Genomic DNA, 12,277 nt, shown 5'->3' on the forward strand with positions numbered 1-12,277 from the left:
AAAATAAGGACATGAAGTTAGTTCAGAGTCAATCATGCTTAAACTTCTTATATCACAAGATTTATTTTTGGCGATTGATTGATCAGTAGATAAAAAAAAATGTATCTATTTATCGCTTTGAACGGAATAATTAAAATTAATAGGTTGTCTATGTCTGATTAGAGACTTTATTAATTACTACTAGTAAATACTTGTTTCTACTATTGGAATCTTCTTAATTCATGATCAGGTTTTAGCTTTAATTAACTAATTCAGTAACAAAAAGCATTTAAAAATTAAATCAGTGCCATACTACAGCCAGGATCCAATAGTAGACTGGTGTGTACTGCTAAAACTTAAAACTAAGAAAAAGGTCGTGTAGATTGCCTAACAGGAAGAAGATATAGATAATACAATGTGACAAAGATTATTGCACTAATCTCTTACATTAGGCGAACTATTATAATCACTCAAGAGAACGGAATAGATAAATATTATTTGAGTTTATTATTCATTTCATCTATCTAAGCAATCAGAATTATTTTTTAGTATACAGCATTTTTCTGAAAGACATTAAGAAGAGATCCTCACGTCTTGACCTCACAACAGGAGTACTTCCCAAGACAAAAACGGGCCTAGCCTACATACTTCACAGATAGAATATTGATTTTTTAAAAATTCTATTAATTTGTCATTTAAAAATAATAATTGGAAAGTTAAATTTATATGACATTAAAAAAAATTAATTATAATTACATGTATAAATTATTTGTTCATATATTTTCTTAACAAATCAAAAGTTTATTGCAAAATTGAATAATATAAAATTTAGTTCTATATAAATCCTAAAATTATTAATATGATAAAATACAACCATTGCAAACACATCTTCACTGTAACTAAAATATAAACTTTTTACATATTGTACATTAGAAACAGTTGATTCTTCTATTTCTTTCAAGATGTTAGAATCATTCAGAAGGTTTGATAACAATAAAACATTTAGGCACATAGGAAACAAGTACTGCCTATTCTTGAGTCCTGAACCTGTCTAACACTTCCACAGATACAAAACAGGTTTTTCTTGAAGTAGACAGATGTGATAACAACTAAATAAGATGGTAAAGAAGAGGATACAAAATGGAAGTATTTGTCTCTCTCTTATTATACCGAAAAATAGTCAATTTCATATCTGATAGATACTTGCACCTATCGTAAGAATAAAGGTGTCTATTGATGGTGCACTTACCCTAATTGTTTAATGTTTTATTAAAAAATGAGGAAAAATAAATTAACAGCAAGTAGCTATAGATTCATATATAGGGGACATTACCTGCCCCCAGTTTTGTTGGCCATATCCACTGTATCCTCCATATTGCTGCCAATTTCCACCATATTGTTGGTTAAAACCACCACCTTGGGCACCTTGTTGTCCGTAACCACTTTGTCCACTTCCTTGTTGCTGACTGTAACCTCCACTACCTCCCTGGTTATAGGCACCTAAAACATTTTTCAGGTTATAAGCATCAAAACATTTTTTCAGGATATTAAAAAATTTTTTTAATATTGACTATTTATATTGACTATTTATATCAATGTTTACATAGTAAAGAGTAGCTGATTAATTAATCATAAAATAATTAATTGATTATAAATTTACAGAAAAATTCTTTAAAACTTAATATCTTAACAGAATCTTTAAAACATAATATCTTAACTTCTTAGTAATAATAATTAAGAAGAGGATAGTTGTTTTGTTAATCTACTTCTGCTCAATTAATAAAAAATCAAATATTTGTTTCCTTTCCACGAAAACAAGTGTTTAATTTCTTATCTTAAATTATAAATAATAAATGATAATGATTATTTCTTTACAAGTGCTCCAGGACTTGGAAAAAAATGTTGTGTTTGCATAATATTTAGTGGAAGAGCCTGGGGTAGAGATATTTACTTTTTAGCTGTTCTACACCACAGTTTTACTTCTACAAATGAAAGGTCTCATTTCTTAGAACGTAACTTGAGTGGAATTTGACTCAAGTCGATTCCTGTTTGACAAACATTTAAATACATATTGCCAGATTCACTAAGAAATTACTTAATTTTATTTAGCAGTTTGTTCCATTATTGTTGGTAAATCCATTTTTTTATTGTAATTTCATAATCCGATAAACCTCTGTCACTTAATCTCATGACTTTTTTTTTTCACTTCTCACATCATTATATGCTGTTTTCAAGAAACCTTACCAGATGGAACATTTGTATTGGTCATTTTCCATTCTAAAATACCTCATGGGTATAAAAATAGAAAATGTCTTTATTTGAGCAACCTAGATAAGCTTGAGTGGGTCTAAATCATGCCACTTGCAGAAGTTGTCGAGTTTATTATTGGTCATACAAGACAAACAATTTTTTTAAATTTATTAATTAATTGGAGAAGATGGTCTGGGGGTGCGGTCAGCAATATAAAACAGCAAAATACATATAAATATATATATTTTTTGTTAGATAAACATTAAAGCGTATGTAAAAAATATATTTTTAAAAAAATAATGTTTTTACATATACTTCTAACAAAAACAAAATTTCTTTGTACTCATCTATATAACTTTCTTTCCTATTATACCATATATCCATAAATGAGTAATGGATATATGGTATAGTGGGTATATATATGTATACTCACACTGTTATTCATATAAGTCATACCCATTGTATCATATATTTCATTTTCTGTAATATTGTTTAATTTGTAGATTAAGATTGTTTTTCAGTATTTTAGACACTACTTACATATCTTATATTATACATATATTCTTACCAACAAAATATTATATTACTTCTATCACTGTTATCAATTTGCTACTGTCTAATTCCATGGTTATCAAACAATTATTTTGTATTATTCAATTCAATATTTTGTATACTATTTATTTTTAATTTTCTGTTTCCCTAAATGATGGTTGTTATCTCTTTTGTTCTATAGCCCTGAAACTGAGATTGGAACATCGGCATAAATAAATAATTTTTTGTTGACCACACCCCCAGACCATCTTCTCTGATTATTAATCCAAGGTCAACTATCAACCTCTTTTTTACTTTATTTATGAAATCGTTCGTTCTATTTTTCTTATTAAAAGATAATAGTTGACCATATGAAATAGATTGTAGGAAGATAGTGCGGATGGCAGTCAATAAAGGTGTCAAAATAGTAAAAGAAAACTATATATTGTTAACCAACGTTTCGCACTACTTTGCAGGTCTGTCAGATTGAAACAAAGATGACAACTGGAGTTGCCATAGATGATGATGACAACTCAAGTATGTTATCTTTGTTTCAATCTGACAGCCCTGCAAAGTGGGGTGCAACGTTGGTTAACAATATATAGATTTCTTCTACTATTTTGATACCTTTATTGACCACCACTCAGACTATCTTCCTACGTTCTATTTTTCTATATCCTTTCTCTAATTTATTGCTCATGATATCTAGAAATATTGTGTAGGAAGAGAGAATGCTTGATGAATAGTTAAGTAAACAATATTATGGGCATAGTATTATAACTGTTGAGAAGTATAAACATACTGCTAAGGCAATTTAATTGAAACTTGAGACATAATATGAACCTTAGCAATAAATAGTTATATACTCATTTACCTTTCCATTGCTGTTGCTGAGGCTGTTGGTAGTTTCCCCATTGTTGCTGCTGAGGTTGTTGCTGCTGCCAGCTTTGCTGCTGGCCGCCCCAAGATTGGCCACCTTGTTGCCCACCACTGCCCTGGTATTGGCCTCCCCATTGACCTCCAGAGCTGGCTATTGTGCCTCCACTAGCACCCCCACTTCCACCTCTCTGCTTCAAACCATTTATTAGTATTATACATCAAACAAACTAAAAACTAGCAAACTAAAAAAAAAAAAAAAAATGCAATCATTACAATATTTTACCTTAATCTGACTTGGCCTATTATCTTTCCTACTGTCTCTGCTATAACTTCCTCCAGCTCCACCACCTCTATTACCAGCAGGTGGCCTGTTGCTAACTCCTTGATTCCTGTCATATCCACTGCCTATTCTGTTCCTGTCACCTCCATAGTTGTCCCTGGGGCCACGTCCGCCCCCACTATTACCTCCTCTCCATCCACCCTGTTGCTGTTGCCTATCACCGCCTTGTCTATTATACCCACCTCCTCCATGATTTCTCATCATTCCACCACCACCTCTAAAAATGAAAATTAATTCTTGTTTTAATATTACACCCTCGAAATTTATATACAGAAAGCTATTTCTCTAGAAATCTTATAATTAAGTAAGGTAAGTGAATTACTGGTACTTATTAACAGTGACTAATTTTAAGAAGATTTTTTGTAATCGATTATTATTTACAAAAAAAAAGTTTTGCCCTTTCATACAGCTACAGACAAAATATTTCAGGTTAGGGCCCATTAGTTTCAGACAATATACTGCAGAAAGGAGCAAAAGAGCATATATAATTTGTCTTCTTAGAAAGGGTTAGCATAGCATACGTAATGATACTACATCGCAGTGACACTTTAATTTTTCCTCTCACCTGCTATCCCTCCATCTGTCTCCTCCACCAGCTTGTCTTTGATGCCAGCCGCCACCTCCACCACCACCACGATTACCTCCTCCGCCACCACCTCCCCCTCCTCCTAGTACAAATAAACAGAATTTTAGCATTGGAATCATGAATTTCTTCAAGTACATTATAACTAAAAAATGAGAACATACTTCTGAATTGGTGGCCACTAGGTGCATTGGACCTACCCCTGAAGCTATCATGCCTGCCACCTGGTTGTTGCTGCCCATGCTGGAAGTCGCCTCCTCTAAACCTCTTGGCAGGTGGTCCTTGAGGACCTTTCTTTCCATAACCAGCACTTATTGCCTCATCATAATACTTCCTGATTAATTTTCTTGATTCATTTTCATCAAGCTCTGTATATATAACTTCACTAAAGATGCTTTTATCAGGTAAAGTGAAATTGGCTGGAAACAAAAGTAAAAAACAGTTTATTCTGACACAGAATACATAAATTTAGCTTTTAAAAAATGACATTTAAATTATAACAAGAATTTGGATTCGCTTAAGACACAGGGGAGTGAATAAGCTACCAAGATTATTGAACTTCTTTCTTTATTGAACTACTAATAAAAAAAAAAAAAAAATTGACTAATAAATTTAGAATGAAATCAAGAACAACTAAATACTGAGATAAAAGGCATGCAAAATTAAGTCATAGGAAGAATATTTTGTAAGATAGGACCTAAGAACAGAAGTATAAAGAGGAAAATAAAACATAAAGTAGGCCCTTTTTTTTTTATTTTTTTTTTTGGGAGTTACCTTTCATTTCCATAACTGCTGAGTCTGGAACGTCTTTGCCTTCAAGTTCCTCTCTCTCATTGACCCTTCGCTTGAATTCCTCATCAGTAGGGACAATTACAACCGCCTTCCTGGTGAAACCCTCAAAATTGCGCATTTTGCGCCTTTGGGCAGCCGGATATACATTAGTCTGTGTACGTAAGATATTACGTCAAATAGCTTTTCAATATTTTGTGTTTTTTCTCATAGACAAATTAGGCGGTAGATATAGTTTTGAACTTAAAAATAAATACTTACGTGAAAGAGTGCCTTCACAAAGATAAAATATAACTAAATCTAAAGTAAAAACTAAATTTAAAATATTTAATATAATATTAATGAACTTAAAAATTCTAAAATTAACTATAAATATTTAAATGAAATAACAGTTGATCTAAGGCAGGAAGGTCACTATTAGGAGTAACCATTTGGTTTCTATTTGTTTCCATATTACTATTGTGTAAAAAAACTCTAGAAATTTAGGAGAAGATCGCAGCACTATCAATTGTTACAGTCAAATAATAAATATCTCAGTTAAGGAGTTCTATTTAGTGCATCATGTTTACATTAAACAACAAAACCTTGAAATGTTGTTCATATTAAAATGTAATAATGTTAGAACATCTTTCTATAGAATCACTATTTATCTTAATCAACAGAACTCATAATGTTGCTCATATTATGGTGTAACAATATTTTGAGATATTTCTATTAAACCGATGTTTATCTTGAACAACAGAAGTTTGTAATATAGTTGTTCATATTCTACATATGCAATAATTTTTTTCATATATTTCTATAGAATCAATATTTATCTTAAACAACGGAAGCTTGTAATTTAGTCGGTTGGTCTTAAACTACAGAAGCTTGTATGTAATATAGTTGTTCGTATTCTACATATTCAATAATGTTTGAACATATTTCAACTGAAATGGTTACATTCAATCATTTCTATAAAGAGTAACAGTAGTAGTATCCATAGATTCCACTCACAGCATCATTGGAAGAGAAAGAACAACGATGAAATCATAGTAAATAAAAGTTAAAACCAAATTATCATAATTTCTTATTTTTATTAAATAGTAGAAAAAGTAATTTGACATTAAAAACCACCAAAGATAGATGATTGCAAAGATGACAATCCAAATGTAAAAATAAACTTAACACTACATTGTTTTCACATCAAAGTCTAGAAGTTACTTAGAAGCTATTCATACCTGAATTGGTGATCACAAAATAATCTTATAGGAACTTGCACATTTACAAAATAACTTTAAATTCTGGTATCATATAGCTAAGTAAAGTTCTTGACATGACAGGAGAAGGAAAGTCGATGAGGTGTAGTAGATGGATAAGTATTAATCAATAACCGGAACCATTTGAGGGAAAGAAAATAAGGAGGAAAAATCAGTAAATCTATTATTTAGCTTAATACTTACATAAAGTCTGGACAAGCCCCTGTAAAACTTTGTACTTACCCAATAGTAACAAGCCAACGTTCCATCACTAAGTGATCCAAAATTATAAAATAATGATAAAAACCAATATAATAAATAACCTTTTCTTAATTTAAGGTCAAATTTCATATAAACTTGGTCAATATCCAGAACCAAAAATTAAAAAGAACTCATTAATTAAAATTATATAACAAAAGAACTCATTATATTGGTTTATAAGTGACAAATAATGAATGCCTTTTATAATGCTCAACATATTAAAAAAATAAAAATAAATAAGTAGTGCTAAAATTAAGTTACAATTTAAATACTAACACTTAAACTATTTCTTACAACATTAATGATACCTTAATCAAAGACAGACCACTGAAACAATAAAGTATGGACACAATGACCAATAGTAATTGGGTGTTACTAATGAAGCCGATACCCAATGAATGAATCACTAATGACTTGTTTCTGAACATGCTAGTAAACAATAATGTCACTATTTCTGTATTTATATTCATATTATTGTTTTTTTAAAAAAGTATATACAGATAATGTTCATGTTATACAGTAATTAATATGTAAACTTGATATTTTTCAGCATTCTTCCACAGTAAAAAATTCTTAATAGTTCCTTTAAAAAGGTATACATCAATCCTCATATGAGCTTAAATACAATAGTTATTTATGGATTTCAAGTTTCCTGATCCATTTTTCAAAATCAAAAATACTTATTCTGCAATCTTTAATCAAAATCATAGTAATGTATTGTATAAATCAAACAAAAGTTTTCTCTTGCATCTTTTGAGTAACGGATAGTGATTGAGAAATGCAACCATAGGTTTTTCTTTTTCATGTTCTTCTAAGCTCAATAATATCCATAGTAACATATATATATATATATATATATATCAACTGATAAAGCTTGTAGACAGCCGTTTAGATAATTCAAATATTTAGCAACATCTCGCACAATCAATCAGCATACAACTATGTTTATTTATTTTTAATCAATCAATATAAAAATAAGTATATACTTTTATTTACTGCATGTTTTCAAATAAAATATGAATTTATAATGGAACTTACTTGAATTTTTCAACATACTATTCATAAAAATATGTTGTAAACTATCCATATAAGCTGTACTCCAAATAATATAAAATATCCTTTAACTGTGATTAAAGAACAAGGTAATGTTAAAGTGAATTATTTCATTTTGGGAGATGAGATACTTATGATCATCCATATAACTGTTTAAATAATTAACTTAAAGCATAAATAACTTAAGCCTAAATGAAAATACTAAATTAACTTAAAATTATATAAAGTCTTAAGCCATTGAGCATTATACAAGGCAGAAAACTAATGGATATCTTTAACATTTACCTGATCCAAGATATAGTTTCTGTGACGACGGCAGCCAATATCCATCAAACGCTGCAAACATTTGGTACATTGGTCAATTAGGACATCCCATCGACCATGATAGTTAGCCTTCCTCGGCAGACCCATGACCTAAAATTAAATGACCAATTAATTAAAGGGTAAAGGGAAGTATATAAAAACAGTGTGGAAGTCTTGAGACCAGTAAGCCAGAAATTGAACTATGCATGGACACCCTACTCCTGACTTATGAGAAAAAGGGTGCTTTTAAGAAATTGCTTAAAAATTAGGTTGCTCGAATTTAATACCAAAAATAATTTAATACCTATAATAACCAAGGTTAAGAGGTTGAAAAATGATAGTACTTTTGTATAGGGTTGACCTGTACACTGGTCCTTGTTCATCCTCCAGGGAGTAACTGAGCGACATATGAAGCTTAGGCCGAGCTCTTGAGGAGGATATAAACCCAACATAGTCCATGCATGGAAAAGAATTATATCCTGCTCAAGTAACTAAACAGGGTGGACTTAGACTGGAAGGTCAATAAACATTCCTAATGGAGGGCAACAAAACCACCTATACTGACTTGAAGCCGAAAGTGGTACAAGTTGGTGGGGTCCCTGTTCAGATATCACCAGGCTATGTTGAAGAACTCTGAGAGGGAAAAAGCCCTTAAAAGGCTGCTGAAGTTGGAGGTAACTAACTAACTTTCCTAAGAAACACCCCTCCCCAGATAAAATTTTAAACAATCAGAAGGGGTGCCTTTGCCTGACTGTTGGTCACCTTTCCCACTGAGAAGTTAGGACTAGGACTAAGAGGAACGCTACTGGCCACCAGAAACTACAGAACAACCTATGCGAATACTACAATGGAATGTAGATGGTACTATTAATAAGAAAATACCATTCCCCAAAATATTAAATGATAAATTGATATAGCGTGTAAACAGGCAATACATTTGAACTCTAAACTACGCTTTAGTATATGTGGCTGCCAGGTATTCAGGAAGGACCAAGCTCTCGATCAAAAGAGAAATAATTGCTCTCGTCAAAAGCTATTCCAGCTAAATTTATCTTTTCACAAGGAATGTGCAGCAGCATTGGAACGCATACTCATTAAAATTGGGAAAAGACTAATAAAAATCTATAATTACTACTTCTCTAATGACAAACTGCTCAATCCGAATAACATAATCCATAATGTATGACTGTTTAGTGATATGTAACTCTCACTCACCTCCTCTTGGGGATATGATCACTATGACCTCCAAGGAGAGGATTTGGAAACATGGCAAACTGGATGTTCTGGATTAAACATTAAGATTGTTTAATCAACATTCAACTCCAGAACCAGGAAAACAATTTCCGCACCAGATCTAGCCTTTGCTATGGTGTTTATAGCTCAAGAGGAAGTACTGAATCATCAGTTATGTGGTACTGACTACATGCCCATTAAAATTATTGTATACATAGCAGCCTCACCATAAGAAGAAATACCCCTCCACAGATGAAATTTTAAACAAACCCAGCAGGACAAATACAGAAATCTAACAGGTATGTACACGGCTGCAATAAATATAAAATTGAAAAAGATAAAATCTGCAAAGCAATACATAATGGTGCTTCTTCGGACAGCTGGAGAAAGCATTCCTAGAGGAGCACAGCATTACAAACCCTTGTGGACTGAAAAAATTGAGGCTATAGAAAGGGAACTGGCTAATGTAAGAACTGAAGTAGAAAAGAACTCTGAAGAAGTTACCTGCATTAAGTTGAAAGAGGTCACAGCAAAGCTAAAGAGAGATATAAATCGATCTAAAAAAGAAAAAAAAAAAAGCAAGAAAAAACAAGATTTGAATTTAGAAAGATGCCAAACCATTGGCTGATGATTGAAAAAGTATTCTCTTACAATTGAATACGAGGGGAAACTTCTTACAGGAAAAAACAGCTGCCGATATGCTTATAAAACAAATCAGTAAGACTTGCAAAATTCAAATAGATCGCCAAACAGTGAAGGCTATACTTAAACAGCTGAAGCACCTTCTCAGAAATGCTAAAAAGATTCAGAACAATCTGGATACTCTCCACTTCACACCACCTGAGCTCGACCTCGAAAATGCTATTGACACCCTAAAAACTAAAAGCTTTCCAGGGGTAAATGGCATAAAATAAATGAAATGATAATAAAGTAAGGAGCAAAAGCAAAAAAGATACTCCTCAGTCTTTTTAACAACAGCTGGAATGAAGACGAAATCTCTCAAATCTGGAAGGAAGAGCGGGGATTCCCATTCTCAAAACCAAAGAATAAACTCTCAAGCGTCACACACCAATCACTCTCTTAAGATGTCTAGGTAAGCTTATGAAAAGATTATTTTATAAGAGACTAATCTGGTTCTTGGAAAAGAACAATCTAATAATTCCTAAGCAAGCAGGACTAGATTAATCCTTTTCGAGGATATATAATCATGGGTAAACATTTGGGTGGGTCACTGAATCGTTCTCAAATTTATTCTCTTCTAACATGTAACAGGTAAATATTTAAGCTGAATTAATTATTTTAACATATTTAATTTAACAGCATTATTTTAACATAATCAGCAAGAATTTTACAACAGCATTATTTTAAGATAATCAGCAAGAATTATTAAAATCAAGCATCCTATAACAATCATTGCTAAAACGTGTTTAACTATTTATAAAAAGAAAAGAATATAAAGATTATTCATAACAATTTTCAAGAACAGTGCACTTGGGAACTCATTTGGAAACATTATTTGGACAATAGCTCTATAATTTTGAGAATAAATTTATTAAAAATATAAACAGCACCGTATAATACTGCTAGTATGAAGTGAAACCCAGACTGGCGTGTGCTTGACTGTTTTATTGTTTTTGTATTGAACTTAAGTGATAACTCATTTAATTAATTTGCTATCATAAAAACAAAAACAGAGTGGCTCACCATGTAAGGCATCATGTTCTTAATTCTAAGGACCCAGGTTTGAATCCTATTATGGCAGATAGTTATTTATTCTGTAACTATAGCTTGAGTCAATCCTATGGTTCTGGAGCCCTTTTAAGGTCCACCCAGCCTCTATGAGGTGGGTCTCCCTCCTTAATTGGGGAAAAATCGAGCCATTAAGCGTGATATTGAAAAAATCAGTACTTCCCAACAAAGCACTCAACCCCTGATCCTTGATGAATGGTAGCGGTATTTTAAGTTTTTTTTTTTTTTGGAAAGTGTCTAATACCGTTTAATTTGATATTGAAAATCCCTTCATTTTTTTATTTTTTATAAAATTTCTATTTAGTCTCAAACATGAAACTTTAATTTTTAATTTTTTTTTGCATGAGGTCATTTCGACATAAACAAATACTTTTTTAGTTTCCATTATTATTTAAAAGATTATCTATTATGAGTTATATTCCTTATCATTCTTGTGCAGTACCTAATTGCAAAAGTACCACTATAAAGACTCTACAGAAGTTGTTTATCCAAGTGCCAAAAGATGTCAAAACTAGAAACATTTGGTTAAAAAAACAGGCTAGAAGGGATCTAAAATTATTGTTGAACCTAAATAATAGATAATGGCTTTGTGAAGATCACTTCAATGAAAGGATAATGCAAGATACAAATTGTGAGTTCATTAGAGGTTATATTTATTCTGAAAGACTACTTAAAGTAAGTAAAAACAAATGTAATAATTTTGCCTTCCATTTGGAAAACAAAATATAGAATTAATTGTTTGATACAAAATAATGGGTTCAGTAAAAAAAAAAAAAAATCATGAAACTAGACCATCTAGATTTGATAGGTAATCTGATACAAACTGGATGTTCACACCACCTAAGCCTTATCATTTAACATACAACCTCAAATATTAACAGTATTAAGAAAATTAGTCAGGGTTGCAGTAAAAAAGAACAAAAATAGTTGTTAACTATTCTTTTTGACCGCAACCCAGACTATCTTCATATTTGAAATTATACAGTCAATTGTCTCTGTCTCTCTCTCTCTCTCTCTCTCTCTCTCTCTCTCTCTCTCTCTCTCTCTCTCTCTCTGTATATGTTATGTATACATGAATATTTAATGTAT

At 31.5% G+C, this 12,277-nt stretch overlaps 1 protein-coding gene across 2 annotated transcripts in view; it reads right to left on the bottom strand.

Moving 5' to 3' along the window:
* Positions 1 to 12,277, bottom strand: part of LOC106684575 (heterogeneous nuclear ribonucleoprotein U-like protein 1) — a 28,856-nt gene that overhangs the window by 2,388 nt on the left and 14,191 nt on the right. The window contains exons 12-18 of one of the 2 annotated variants that reach the window (XM_014426730.3): positions 8,189 to 8,317; positions 5,337 to 5,505; positions 4,727 to 4,981; positions 4,545 to 4,647; positions 3,923 to 4,196; positions 3,635 to 3,827; positions 1,313 to 1,479 (exon numbers count right to left, since the gene is read on the bottom strand). In XM_014426730.3, the coding sequence (XP_014282216.1) occupies positions 1,313 to 1,479; positions 3,635 to 3,827; positions 3,923 to 4,196; positions 4,545 to 4,647; positions 4,727 to 4,981; positions 5,337 to 5,505; positions 8,189 to 8,317 (1,290 nt within the window). Of the gene's footprint in view, positions 1 to 1,312; positions 1,480 to 3,634; positions 3,831 to 3,922; positions 4,197 to 4,544; positions 4,648 to 4,726; positions 4,982 to 5,336; positions 5,506 to 8,188; positions 8,318 to 12,277 lie in introns of both variants that reach the window. The other variant, XM_014426729.3, reaches the window with a different exon arrangement.

Source organism: Halyomorpha halys, unplaced genomic scaffold (assembly GCF_000696795.3).
Source record: "Halyomorpha halys isolate HHAL.00 unplaced genomic scaffold, Hhal_1.1 Scaffold594.1, whole genome shotgun sequence".
NCBI classification, from domain to species: domain Eukaryota; kingdom Metazoa; phylum Arthropoda; class Insecta; order Hemiptera; family Pentatomidae; genus Halyomorpha; species Halyomorpha halys.